At 38.4% G+C, this 14,949-nt stretch overlaps 1 protein-coding gene across 1 annotated transcript; it reads left to right on the top strand.

Annotated features, from left to right (window-relative positions):
• The first annotated feature begins 1,308 nt into the window (after positions 1-1,308).
• On the top strand, positions 1,309-14,757 carry rpe65a (retinoid isomerohydrolase RPE65 a). Its single transcript, XM_077242072.1, has 14 exons — positions 1,309-1,534; positions 1,729-1,811; positions 5,656-5,806; positions 5,900-6,007; positions 7,467-7,608; positions 7,704-7,851; positions 7,954-8,035; positions 9,417-9,549; positions 9,659-9,798; positions 10,000-10,129; positions 13,271-13,385; positions 13,566-13,660; positions 13,748-13,859; positions 13,936-14,757. The coding sequence occupies exons 1-14, from the start codon at positions 1,524-1,526 to the stop codon at positions 14,079-14,081; spliced, it is 1,596 nt and encodes a 531-aa protein (XP_077098187.1). The 5' UTR covers positions 1,309-1,523; the 3' UTR covers positions 14,082-14,757.
• Positions 14,758-14,949: the final 192 nt, after the last annotated feature.

The following is a 14,949-nucleotide window of genomic DNA, read 5'->3' as shown; positions in this document are numbered from 1 at the left end:
AAAAGATTAGTAGCATGTTCTCTCTCTCTCTCTCTCTCTCTCTCTCTCTCTCTCTCTCACACACACACACACACACACACACACACACACATACACTCACTGTATATATTAGAGTTTTTAAACTCTACATCATTGGTTTCCTTCAAAATATGACATTACTGTTACTCAAACATGACATCATCTTTTATAGGTATGGGTAGAGGGACATCATTTCATAATTTTATATTTTTTTATGTTATGTTGTAATGTTTATATAATCTAAAGGTACTAGTGCAGAATAAGACATTTTATTTAAATTCAGTACTCTTCTTTGCAAAAACGTGCTTGTTTAATTTGGCCTGTGATGTGAAAGCAAACATTCTTCAGAGTTAATGCAAATCTGTTCAGGAATTTGATAAACGCTAAAAGCCCTTTGTTTGTGTGCTGCAAAAAGCCTTGGTGCTTGTGACCTCAGAGGTTGCGAAACTTGGGAAATAAAATTAGCAGCAATAGCTTTTATGACAGATGCATGAGGCAAGGAAAAGAACATCAAAATATAAAAGAAAAATATATTCTTGCAGGAGGCAATATTTAAAGTTAATGGGGACTTTACATCAATATTTTTATAGCAATCAGTTGTCAGTTGTATCACACCACATTAAGACTGACAGTTCGCACACTTGTGCTACAGTACACTATGAAATATATCATGTATAAAACATCAGCTTTTGCTGCTAGACTAATTTATTGTGAGTCTTGTAGTCCCAGCGGACTGTGCAAACAATGTGTTGGTTGTTCTGCCATAATATGGATTACACACTCTCTCCTAAACAATGGCTGTTTAAGGACAAAAACACGAGTTAGGGTTTTGTTTGAGGGATATTTATTTGGGTTTTTTTGTAAAGCTATCTAAACATTTGCATTTTAATTTTCTTGTCACTGACAGATTTAATACACTTTCATTATTTCTAAAGTAGAAACGAGAATATACTGCATTTTTTGTCATGCAATCCATTTTTATTGTGCCCTTTCAAAAAAAAAAAAGTTTGTTTATTTCCTTTTTTTTCTGGAAGACCTAAAACCCGGTGAGGAAATATTCCATATCTCAGATACATTTGTTATAAAACACCTTTATGTAGAATGTACTTTTCATGTTTTATAATGGGCTAATATTTTATTATTGGCCAAATAAAGTCTTTGTTGGAGGGCTTTGTCAGCTGACTTCAGCTTATTTATGTTTCTGACGTTTTACAATCACGTTTTGTCTACCTGATTGCATCACAGCTTTTAGCTGTGTGAAAACCTCAAATCAGGGGAAGCAAATCCTATTTGAAGAATGGCTTTTGTAGCTTGCATCTCAGGATCTTTGTACAATGGGATTGTTGTTTAGCAAATAACTGCCATTGGCTGTGACGGGCGTCAAAGTTAGTCTGTGCAAAAACTGTGTAAGAGGATAGACTATAAAAGCCCATAAACTCAGGGCTCCGCTGACAAACCAACAAGAACAAGCTGTGTCTCAGACATTTACTGTCCCAGCAGCAATCATGGTTAGCCGGTAAGTTACTTATCTTTTGTGGTTTTGATAGTTTAACATACCTGAGATATCTGGATGAACAGTATGTTTTGGATTTATATGTTTATTTCATTGGAAAATATGTTTGTAGTTATTTTTTGTAAATTGTTTGCATTGATTCTCTAAAATCTGCCCTCCTTTGTATTTAATCATTTTAATTTAAATATTATTTTCAGTTTTGAACACCCTGCTGGAGGCTATAAGAAAATCTTTGAGACAGTGGAGGAGCTGAATGAACCTCTTCCAGCAACAGTCACTGGTATTTCCTTCATTCTTCAATCTTCACAAATTTGTTACATATTTATTGATTTTTAAATATTTTAAAAAAATTTGAATGATTATATTCCACTACTTGAATTCCTCCTATAAAAAAAACTTAAGGAGAAAAAGATCTGCTTGTTTGACCTGACAAAGACCCTCACTGCATTTGTAATCACATACTTCCCTACTATATAGATCTTATGTACCAGAAAAAACAAGCGCGCAGCTATCTTTCAAATTTTGTGTTTGAACTATTGTTTTGAGGAAGCTCTGTATATTCCTACGGCATCACTATCGAAGAGTAATTAGCTGGTGAAGTGGATTTACTTACTGTAGAGTTAACAAAAGTAAATGTAACAAATTATTATTCACAACAAACGCCAGTAGAATATTTTAAAATAAGCAGTGGATAAATCCGTAAGATCTTACCTTCATGATGTGAAAATACAAACCGGAAGACAGAACACAACGAGTGCAGCGCTGAAAATGGGCAGACTACAGATGGTCTATAGCAGGGATCACCAACCCTGCTCCCGGAGAGCTACTGTTCATCAGACTTCAGGTCCAACCCTGCTCCAACACACATGCATGTAATTATCAAGTAACCCTGAACAGCTTGATTAGCTGGTCCAGGTGTGTTTGATTGGGATTGGAGCTAAAATCTGCAGGACAGTAGCTCTCCAGGAGCAGGGTTGGTGACCCCTGGTCTATAGTATGCGAAAAATAGTATGCCAAAAGAGTAGTATGTGTGAATACACAGGCAGCGTCCGAAATCACATACTCTTGAGTAGGTATTTATTTTAAATAAATAATTTCTTTGTGACCGCTAAAAAAAGTATGTTCTATATAGTATGAATGTGTTTAGTATGAATGTAATCTGGATGTACTACTGTATAGGGTTGTAACGGTATACCGGTATGACGGTTTATCGCGATATTGACTTGTACGATTATCATATCGTGAACATTTGCTTATCCACGGTTTTGGAAAAAAAATTAAAGCAGATCTCAAATGCGCATATGCAACTTATTTCCACTTGACTACTCCACCTATACATGTGCACTGGAGAAAATGTCTGAGACTGAGGCTGCGAATTCTTCGAAAAAAAAAGTTAAAATCTGCAGTGTGGGAATACTTTGGGTATCCGAAAAACGAACGTGGGTTTTTCCTTGAAGATTGATATCCAGTTGTGTCCAGAAATATGGACGAAGAGTGGCTGCAAAATGAGGAAATATGTCAAATATGTTCTCCCATATTCGCGAACACCTTCCCTCCCTGCAGATAAAGTTCCATTTATAACTTAAGTCCATATTATTTACGTGTTGCTGAGGGAATTTACAATATAACGCAGATGTCACGTAAAATGCGCGATTTGATAGATGGATGAATAAATCTAAAATATAGCTGTGCAATAAATAAAATCGCTATATGAGTGTGTCTATTAAACAGCGCAAAAAACTGTAAATCTATATTCTGCTTGTTCAGCGTGTCTGTGTGAATGAGCAGCACCGTTTCACCTAGTATATACTCAAGTATGTGGGACGCTCATGGTGTTTAAAGCGTCTGCCGTCTCACTCACTATATAAGGACGTGAACACATGAACATATCCAGAGCTGCTCTGAGAGAACTAAATGAGCATTTCATAATTTTGTTGAAAATAATCATTGTCAAATACACTCTGACTGAAACTCATAGGAGTTTAGTACAACCTGTCAAAATAAAAATTATCTTAAATAATAATTAATAAATTAAGAATTTTATTAATTCAATTGATCAAACATGTTTGTTCAAATGGGAGATCTGCAGCTTTATTTTTTCTTTCTTATTTTTTCAAAAGGTAGATTAAAAAAGTTTGTTTTAATAAACCATATGTTCAACCAAAAAACCCAATCAGTTTTCATTAATTTAAGGTTCATTGCAGCTGATAATAATAATCATTGTTTAATACCGTAAACCGTGAAACCGTGATATTTTCTGAGACTATTATCATACCGTGAAAATCTCATACCGTTACAACCCTACTACTGTACATTCGTCTTGTTGTCATTATCATGTGACCTACGCTTCACTGCGATTCATAAATCCTCTCCTGTGGCCTCATGGGATGGTAAAGTGTTCATCACTTCAGAATCTCACTGGAAGTAGTACGTCATCCGGGTTGCCTACTCTTTTATGAGTACTGTGAATTCAGACATACTTCTTTTGTCACATACTGTTTTTCGTCTACTATATAGTAGGGAAGTATGCGATTTTGTGTGTAGCCATAGTATTCGAAAAAGTCCCGGATGTCCTACTACTTCTGGCGAGATTCTGAAGTGTGCATTCGATGGACACTTTAATATCCTATGAGGGGATTTATGAATGGAAGTGAAGCGACGCAACTGACGCTGGTTGGTCACGTGACAGTAACAACGTGGCGGATCTAGTACGTCCGAATTCCATTCATATCACACACACTCATACTATATAGAACATACCTTTTTAACGGTCGTGAAATGAATTCAAATTCAAATGTAGTACCTTCTCAGACCGTATGCAATTTCCAACACAGTGACTGTCCGGTTTGAAATATTGCTTAAGTATTGAAATGGGTAATAATAATAATAATATATTTTTTTATGAAGTTTAAGTTTTATTTATATAGTGCCTTTCCAGGGCTCAAGGAAGCTTTACAATGAACAAGCAACAATAATGGCAATAGAAAATTATAACAAACAAAACAACAGTAGGTAGATGAGAGTAAAAGTACAGTGAAGGAGAATTATCTAGACAGGGCAGCATACAGCACGAAATGTAGTACAACTTAAGAATGGTGACATTCAGAAAATAAGTGAGTTTTGAGCATAGTTTTAAATTCAGAAATAGTATTAACACAACAGAGTGATCGGGGGAGAGAGTTCCATAGTTTGGGTGCAACAACACTGAATGATCTGCCCCCCAATGAAGCTAGGCGATGCCGAGGGACAACGAGAAGGCTAGAGAGGATCGTAAAGAGCGAGTCGGCGTGTAGGGGTGGAGCACGTAGATAGGGGGAGTCAAGCTGTGCAGATATTTAAAAGTGAGCAGGAGGATTTTGAATTTAATACGATAAGCCACTGGAAGCCAGTGTAGATCGTACAAAATTGGGGTGATATGTGCAGAACGCTTGGTGTGGGTAAGTATTCTAGCAGCAGAGTTTTGAATGTATTGCAATTTGGAAATGGAGCTGGCAGATAGACCAATGAAAAGGGCATTACAGTGATCAAGACGTGATGTGAAAAATGCATGATTTGACAGTTTCAGCATCTTTGATACTGATGAAGGGACGGAGTTGGACAATGCGACGTAGATGAAAGAATGCTGATTTAGTGATAGAATTAATATGAGCCTGGAAAGAGAGAGAGGAGTCAAAGATTATTTCACAGGTGAAATTGGTAGGAATTTTGGTAGCGAGTGGTGACGAACCAGTATAAATAAACTCAGTTTTGTCAATGTTAAGGTTTAGAAAATTTGAATGAAGCCAATATTTTATTTCATGCACACAAGCAGAGATTTTGTCGGTTGTGACAGATAGAGCAGGTGTACTTATAGTATACCATTGGATGTCATCAGCGAAAAAATTATAATTAAAACCATGAGGGTGGAAGATCTGACCAAGAGGTATGAAATTGTGCACCTGTAGAATATTTGTACATTGTTCATGAAAACAATTTGTGCATTATGAGTCAGGAAACAACTTGAGTTGCATTTGAACTCGAGCTGCTCACATGAGCAACATACCATGTGCTAACCACCATTTTCAAGTGTATAGTTCTGAGAAGAGAAATACAAGAACGCTTGTGAATAATGTGCATTTCTGTAGGTCGCATCCCCTCGTTTATAAAAGGGAGTCTGCTCCGTCTGGGTCCCGGTTTGTTTGAGGCTGGATCTGAGCCCTTCTACCATCTTTTTGATGGCCAGGCCCTCATGCACAAGTTTGATTTCAGCAATGGACAGGTCACATATTTCCGCAAGTATGTCAAAAATGCTTTTGTTATCTTGAACTAGACTCTGGTTAAAGGAAAATAATAAAAAAACCTATTGACCATGGTGTTTTGTTTTCCCAGGTTTGTCAAAACGGATGCTTACGTGCGTGCTATGACAGAGAAACGTGTGGTCATTACTGAGTTTGGCACCTGCGCCTATCCAGATCCCTGCAAGAATATCTTCTCCAGGTCTGACTGAACTTAAGGCTTGTTCACACCAAGGACGATAACTATAAAGATAACTATATAGTTTAAAAAAAAATAGAAATATAAAAGAATAGGACAGCACAACTATAAAAATAACGACAGAGAAGCGATATCATTGGAATGACTTTCAAAACGTTATTTCCAAGCTGATGCAACGATACAAACACTGACAGCCAATCAGAATCCATCCTGCTTGAACGAGCTCAAGCATTTAAAGAGACAGACAACAAACCTGCAGCATGCGCTTAAAATAAACAGAACAATATCGTCTGTTGGTTTGGGCGCAGAGCCGGCGCCAGCCGAGAACTGATGAGGGGGCGTCTGGAATACCGAGAGGGGGCGTTCACATTAACGCACGTCACCACTTTTTTGCCAGGGTCGATATTCTCCCCACCACTTTTTAAAACATCTTTGCGGCATGTACCAATTTGTACCAATACAAATAATAAAACATCTCCAGTTAACTAGCAGAGCATTCATTTTGTTCGTTTGTCAAATTAGAGTCATTATAGCGCTGAAATGTGTAGTTTTTTTAAATCAAGTGATCAAAGTGCTCGTTGCCGCTTCGATCAGTGAAATTTTAAAACACACTAATGTCTATGGAAGCGGCAATAAATAACAATCCTTTCCATAACAATAAGACGACACGTTTTACATGTTGGATACACACTCTGTAAGTAGCTTTACATTTTGCTCTTTTCTTCTTCAGTTCACCGGCCACTTATGTATTTCATGATTAGTGGAGAAATTACGTGTTGTAAATCCAACAGATCTGATTCTCTGAACTGTGGCAGTGGCACAAACCACATGGCGCCGCCCATCGCACAAACAACAAAACACATCCACTTGCACATATTTGACAATCGGAATATCAGTGTTTCATGCTATAGCTAATACATTTGTGAATATTTTTAATAAAAAAGGAAAAATGACATAAAAGCAGATCATCATTCATTCAGCGCTGTGTTGCGGTTGCGCTCTGTCACGTGACAAGCAATGACGCATCACCATGGAAACATTAAAGCGACAGGTTCTAAATAACGGTCGCCTTGAAAAACTCACGCTGGGTGGTCAGTTAGAATATTTTAAACTTACGAGTGAAAGGGCTAACTAAAATATAAATTTAGGTTAATATTCACGAAAATGTGAAAATGTAATTGGCAAAATGTGATTTTTAAATAGCATATTTTATCAGTAAAATCCCGTTTACATTCATGGTGATCTGAGGGGGCGGGAGAGTCCCGTTGAGGGGGCGTCGCCCCCTTACGCCCCCCCGTGGCGCCGGCCCTGTTTGGGCGCAATATAGTTATGGTTATAGTTATCGTTCTTGGTGTGAAAATGCCTTTAGACAAATGTTTGTAGTTCACCAAACTGAAAGCTTTAGCATGCTTTTGGGTTTGGTGCATCAGCCTTTTTTTTACATTTTGTCATTTTTTGACAGGTTCTTCTCGTATTTCAAAGGTGTTGAGGTGACAGACAACTGCCTGGTGAACGTTTACCCAATCGGAGAGGATTATTATGCTGTCACAGAGACTAATTATATCACCAAAGTAAATGTGGACACCCTGGAAACCTTGAAAAAGGTAATGCAAAGATTTATTGTATACTGATTTGAATGTTTTGTAGTCCTGAATAGCTTTCCAGCATCTTAAGAAATATAACTTAATCATTCCAAAAGGTTGACATGTGTGATTACGTCAACATAAATGGAGTAACAGCCCATCCCCACATTGAGAAAGATGGTACAGTGTACAACATTGGGAACTGCATGGGGAAGGGAGCCTCACTGGCCTACAATATTGTCCGAATCCCACCTAAACAAAAAGGTAAGCGCTCTTACAATCATTGAGAATCATTTAAAGAAGTTGGTTGAACGATGACTAATGCTCACTAAACTCATTTGGTTAAATGCCAACAAAATCTTTCAGACAAATCTGACCCCATTGACAAATCCAAGGTGGTTGTGCAGTTCCCAAGTGCTGAAAGGTTCAAGCCATCCTACGTGCACAGGTAATAGTCAATCGATTAATCATCAAATTGATGATGCCTCGAAAAACACATGAGAAAATAAAAATATTTAAAATCAATATTTCATTTAACTCTAATGTATTAACGTTAATAACAATGATGAAATTAAATATAGCTACAGTAATTTGGCCAGAGAAACTTTATTGTGTAGATCACGAGTAAAGGATCATGTACTGTATAGTCAGCTCATCGTAAATTAAACCTGACAGAGCAAGATGTAGAGCAAAACACCACTAATGTGTGTTGCTCAAATACTCTGTTTTATTCTGCTTTATCTTCATTTGAAACTATATCTGTTGTTGGAGAAACAATGTTGGCAATATATTGCCGGTTTCACAGACAAGGTTTAAGCCTAGTCTCAGTTGAAAATGCATGTTTGAGCTGTTTTAACTGAAAGCATATCTTAAAATATGTCAGTGCCATTGTTTTGTCTCATAATGCACACCAGAAATGTTTTTTTTTTCTAAGGCATGTTTAAAAAAAGCTACTTAATTTCCTAATTTAACTAAGGCATAATCCTGGCTTAATCTAAACCCTGTATGTGAAACCAGGCCATAGTGTCTAAAATGTAAGTTCCTCAATATTAACTCCTTGTTTATGGAAGGTCTGGATATCAGCATGGCTTGTGTTATATGCTCAAAAATGCAGTACAGGGGTCAATGACATGATGCTCATGTGTTTTTCCTATTTATTTATTGAAAGGCTCATTGAAATGCAAAATTTCCAAATTAAAATTAATTCTGATATTTTTTGGGGGACATAAAGTAAAAAAAAAAATGTCAGGGTGGTGCAACTGTCCTGATATCATAATGGAAAAAGACTCATTAAATGAATGAAAGTCTTGAAAGGAAAACCTACTTAAACATAGTGTGGCAAGATCTTTCATTATTATTTCTTAGAATTATTTTTTTTACTTCACTGCTTATTTAATATCTGAAAAACATTTGTCAATCAAATCGAAGACTTGTGGTGCAACCAACATGCAAAAAACTAACAACAAAACCTGTGTCAAGGTCAGTAAGTCTCATCAGATAATTTGACAATTTTGTAACAAGTCAAGGTTAGTTCGGTTTGAAAATGTCATGTGGTTCAACTGCCCAAAAAGGCAACGAATATATAGGCCAATATATACAGTATTTGAAAAAAATTATTAGATGTGCACACTCCTATGCATTAAAGGTGTTTTTATGTCTTTATGTGTGATTGTACCACATGACATTTGAGTCATTCAATTTAAAGTTTTGTCGCAAATGGTATAAAAAGCCGCTTTTCCACCGTCAGGCCGAACGGTTCTATGAATGGTATGGAATAGTTCCATATAATCAATAACACCTGTTTTCCCTATATGTCTTTCCCTTACTAGTTTTGGGATGACCGAGAACTACTTTGTCTTTGTTGAGACACCAGTCAAAATCAACCTATTGAAATTCCTGAGCGCCTGGAGTATTCGAGGATCCAACTATATGGACTGCTTTGAATCTGATGAGGAGAAAGGCGTATGTTCTTGTTTATTTATCACTTAAGGATAATATACGAGTTACAGTACGACAGAACTTTAGGAGGCTTTGAGTCTTTTCCTTAGATCTGTTGTGTCCATTCATACAGACGTGGATACACATTGCAAGGAAGCATCCAGGGGAATACATTGATTATAAATTCAGAACCTCTGCGATGGGTCTTTTCCATCACATCAACTGCTACGAGGACTCAGGGTTCATTGTTTTTGACCTGTGTGCCTGGAAAGGGTAAGTAAAACAGAATTATTTACTTGCATAAAAGTTTGAGTTTTAAAAACAATTCACCACCACTGTAATTTATAATTACTTTTAGTAGGAACATTTATAGGATGTATGCGCATTTATTTTTATTCATCATCACTATTGTGTATTGTCATGTATAACAACAACTGGTTTCAGGTAAGATAAGGTATTATTTTTCCTCTTTAGCTTTGAATTTGTCTACAACTATCTGTGGCTGGCAAACCTCCGTGCCAACTGGGACGAAGTTAAAAGAAATGCCATGATTGCCCCTCAGCCAGAAGTTAGGCGATACGTCATTCCTCTGGATCCCTACAAGGTAAAGAAAAAAAAGAAACAAACACTTTACAATAAGGTGCCATTTGCTACCATTAGTTAACAAGAACTAATAATTAAAAACACTTACAACGCATTTATTAATCTTAGTTAATAATAATTGCAACATTTACTAATACTAGGGATGCAACGGTACACGGTAAAATCCCGGACCGTTCGGTCAGCCCTGCACGGGACAATCTACCCTCGTGTCCCGCGGGACTTCGGTTTTGCCATTGAGCTGATCCTTTTAGTTTTTGCTTTACATGCCATCAGGTGCGTTTGCCTGTCGAGGCAGACGAAAGCCCGCCCCCGCAAGTTAATGTGTCCAATCAATCACTGTTGTGCACCCACACGCTAACTTCTGTCACTCACTGGCTCGTACTACTAGTTGTTTGGCTACACATGCTACAGAGACACGTAGAAATGGCGAACTCTAGCGGAGTTGAAAAACAGAAATTTGAAGATGCACCAGCATCTTTCAAATCTTCAGTGTGGAATCATTTTGGCTTTGGGGTTGAGTACAACGACAAAGGAGGCAAAACAATCAACAGAAATTACACAGTCTGTAAACTTTGTTTGGCACATGTCGCATACTCCAAAGGAAACACGAGCAATATGTCAAAGCATATCCAGCGAAAGCATCCAGACATAACGCTTCCTGAACACAGGTGAGTTGAGCGACCCGAACAGGCACCAGCAGAAAAAAAACAATTGTCTATTGAGAATGCTTTTGCTCAGACCTACCGGGCCTCTTCAGAGAAACACAGAAAGATAACCGGTGCATTGGGAGTGTTTATCGCGTAAAGATTTACAGCCCTTTTCTGTAGTAGAGGATGTGGGGTTTAAACATTTAATGAAAACGCTCGACCCACGTTATGCTGTGCCCAGTCGTACTTATTTCAGTGCGGTTGTCATCCCTGGTCTTTACGACAAAACGCGCAAAGCCATCGAGAGTGATTTGGCGAAAACAGAAAGCCTTGCACTGACTACGGACAGTTGGACTTCTCGGGCAACACAGAGCTACATTACTGTGACGGTTCACTACATGTTGGACTGGCAGATGAAAAGTGCCGTGCTGCAGACCCGCCAACTCTATGAAAGCCACACAAGTGCGCATTTAGCAGAGGAGTTGAAAAATGCAGTCACCGAGTGGAAGCTGGAGCGGCCAAACACAACAGTAATGCAGTCAATGAAACGGTTGAGCTGGGACCCCAAATTGGCTTTGCTCACACTATGAATCTCGCGGCCAAGAGGGCAGTGTCAATCAACGGTGTGTCTCTCGCCTCCTTGGGAAAGTGAGAAAGTTGTCACCTTTTTTCACCGCAGCACCACAGCAAACCAAGAACTTGCTGTGAAAACAGGAAATGTTAAACTTGCCAAAGCACAAGTTAATCAATGATGTGATAACTCGGTGGAACACATCACATGACATGTTGTCACGATATGTTGAGCAACAGCCTGCCATCTATTCGGCATTAACAATGGACAAAAACCTGAGGAGCCACGTCACGGGCATTGCAATTTTGACTGATGGAGAACAAAAAATGGCAGAGCAACTAATTGATGTACTCAAACCCCTGAAGAGCAGTGAAACAACCACCACAATTTCAATGATCCTCGCACTGAAGGAAATGATTCTCAAATCCATGATACCTGGAGATGAAGACAGTACAGTTATCAAAGAAGCAAAAGAAGCCATTGCACAGTACCTGGATAGAAGAAGGTACACTGACCTTCAAAAGTACCTCCAAAAAGCCACAGCCCTGGATCCCAGGTTTAAATCCCTGCCCTCCCTTGATGAATCCTCCCTTGACAGACTCTGCAAAGATCTAGCCACAGAAATCCTGGAGTATGAACCACAGGTATGATGATCTTATTTTCTGTGAATCTATGGCTGTATATTTATTTAATGATTATTTTTTTTGTTGTCAAAATGTATATACATGATTCTATGACTCTGCTCTGATTGGTCAGATGGCCCAGTCCGTTGTGATTCGTCAGATGGCTCAGTCCGTTCTGATTGGTCTACTCTGCTCTGATTGGTCAGATGGCTCAGTCTGTTGTCACTGGTCACCAGGTGTCGGAAACCAAACGTCTATTACCATATCTGAATATTAGCTCCGGAGGCTTCCTCAGCACTATTTTAACAATAGCGTTGTTGTTTGTGGGTAGCCAAAGACCATAGGCTGTCATTTTGCAAATTTGTTACAAACCTACTTAGATTCGAGCAGGAAGTAAGACTTGAATTACAGGCAAATTGTTTCAGGCAGTTCAGAACAGCTTCTTTCTTTTGGGAGACTTCTCTTCTTTAGTGCTGCCTAATGGCGTATGCGACTTCACGATGATATTGGTCTCGGTCTAGCATGGCGTGTAGAGTTTGTGCTGTTGTTAATTGTAGCCATGTTTTGATGTTACTGAGCCATGTCGTTTTTGGCCGTCCTGATTGTTTTTTCCCTTCGATTTTTCCTTGCAGGATTTGCTTTAATAGCTGGTATTTTGTGGTTGTTTCGGGCAATGTGGCTTAAGTAGTGACACTTCCTGCTAATGATGGTCTTCAGCAATTGCCTGTCAGTGCCCATGTATTGCAGAACTTATGTATTGGTGATTTTGGCTGTCCATGGGATTTTCAGCATTCTTCGATACAGCCACATTTCGAAAGCTTCGAGCCTTTTTGTTGTTGTTAGTGTGCACGTCTCTACTCCGTAAAGGAAAATTGACCAGATGTAACATTTCAGTGTGCGCAGTTTCAGTGGTGTACTCAAGTTGCGGTCTGCAAGGAGTTTTTTTTCCATTTAATAAATGATTGCCTTTCAATTCTGCTCTTGATTTCGACTTCATGGTTCAGCTGATCGTTTTTGGGAGACAAAAACTCCCTTCATGTATACTTTGATGTTTGAAATTTTGTAACCTTTTATATTCACAAACAGCTATATTATATTACACTACATATAATAATTTTTAAAAAAGCATAGTAGGGGGCACTTTAATATTATCTATTGGACCTGAGCAATGAACAGTTGTATTTTTATTAACTAACGTTAATAGGGCCTTATTGTAAAGTGTTACCAAGCCACATAGGATTTTTGTGAGAAAAATACTGATTCTTCAGGATTGATGACCCTTTAACACTGATTTCTTATAGGAGGAGCAGGGCAAAAATCTGATCTCTCTGCCATACACCACAGCCACAGCCACAATGCGTGTAGATGGGACCATTTGGCTTGAGCCTGAGGTGCTTTTCTCTGGTCCACGACAAGGTACGACAAGCGTAATTTATAGTTGTTATGGCAACTTTTGCTTCCTTTTTGTTTAAGGTACAACTTCATTTTTTCAAATAACATTATTTTTTTTTCCCTGAAAGCTTACTAAACATGCTGGACATAAAAAATTGAGGTAAAGTTTTATTACATGTTTTATCATGTGTTTGAATCTCAAAGCTTTCGAGTTTCCCCAAATCAACTACAAAATGAACAACGCAAAGAATTACACCTATGCCTATGGACTGGGCCTCAACCACTTTGTCCCTGACAGGGTATGAATAATCACACATCATCTGTTCAGTGTTTTATAACAAGTGTTGAAGAATGTGCTTTTTTAGGCTGTCTTTGATGATTCATAGATTTGCAAGCTGAATGTGAGGACTAAGGAGACCTGGGTATGGCAGGAGCCAGACTCGTACCCTTCAGAGCCTCTCTTTGTGCAGAACCCCGATGCAGTGGATGAGGATGATGGTGGGTGAGACATGCCATATTGCCAAATATTATGAATTGTCAAGTGTGTATTTTGTAATGCTTTGATGCTTAACAGGTATCCTAATGACAATTGTGGTGGCGCCTGGAGCCCAGAGACCAACATATTGCCTGATCTTGAATGCCAAGGACCTGTCTGAGGTTGCAAGGGCAGAAGTTGAAATCATCACTCCGGTCACTTTCCATGGAATGTATAAGCCATAGAGTGGTTGGTCCCACTGAACACAGTGCTGATAAAGTTACTGTATACACACCATGATATTGTAAACAATAAAACTATGATATTGCATATTTCTGATTTGCTTGGAATCTGTTCTTTGCAAATGCACAAAGAACTATATTTTACTATAATATCAAGAGATATTTTACACAAAATAGTCCATCCATTGCATCAAGGGTTTTTTCTTTCTCCTTTTCTGATGGGGTTTGGGTTCCTTGCCATTGTCATCTCTGGCTTGCTTATTTGGGGACTCTTAATTTTCAGCAATATTACTAATTAACTGCATTAACACTACTGGATAAGAACAAGAACTGAACTGAGCCTATTGTCTTCTGATTTATAGCTGAATCTTTTTTTTTTCTTCAAAACGGATAAAGTTTGCAGGATCGACTCTGTTATTGAAATGTATTGAATCAACATTGAGCTGACTCAAAATAAAAATTGTGAAATTGGTGGCGTGCGTAGCTTTTTTAAAATTAGTTTCAATAATTAACACTGTGGCGAGCAGGACGAGGCCGAGGGACGTGAGAGAACGGCGCGAGGCCGGTGGCGTGAGTGATAATGAATGTCACATGTGAGACGCACCGGTCTCGCATCTCTCACGGAGGAGCGGAAGCATAAAAGGAGGAGCGACGACACTGAAGATCGAGAGAGGAAAAGGCCTGAACCTGTTTTTTGTTTGTTTGTGTTTTATTATGTGACAGCAGTCATCCGTGAGGGACTGCTGTCTTTTACTTTCATTTTCTATTTGTTTATTTTATTATTACAAGTGTTGAATGTTTGCCAGTTCCTGCCTCCTTCTTCCCATAACAACGAACCTCATAACAAACACTTATGCCATATAGCTGCTTA

Source organism: Siphateles boraxobius, unplaced genomic scaffold (assembly GCF_051911475.1).
Source record: "Siphateles boraxobius isolate OS27281-9 unplaced genomic scaffold, OSU_SipBor_1 25, whole genome shotgun sequence".
Taxonomy (NCBI): domain Eukaryota; kingdom Metazoa; phylum Chordata; class Actinopteri; order Cypriniformes; family Leuciscidae; genus Siphateles; species Siphateles boraxobius.
This window is presented reverse-complemented; position numbering and strand designations above follow the sequence as displayed.

Bases quoted from the DNA above. Each gene is read 5' to 3' on its own strand.
- rpe65a (XM_077242072.1), top strand. The intron at 1,812-5,655 runs GTATTTCCTTCA...GCATTTCTGTAG, and splicing joins TCTTCCAGCAACAGTCACTG to GTCGCATCCCCTCGTTTATA. The intron at 13,661-13,747 runs GTATGAATAATC...GATGATTCATAG, and splicing joins ACCACTTTGTCCCTGACAGG to ATTTGCAAGCTGAATGTGAG.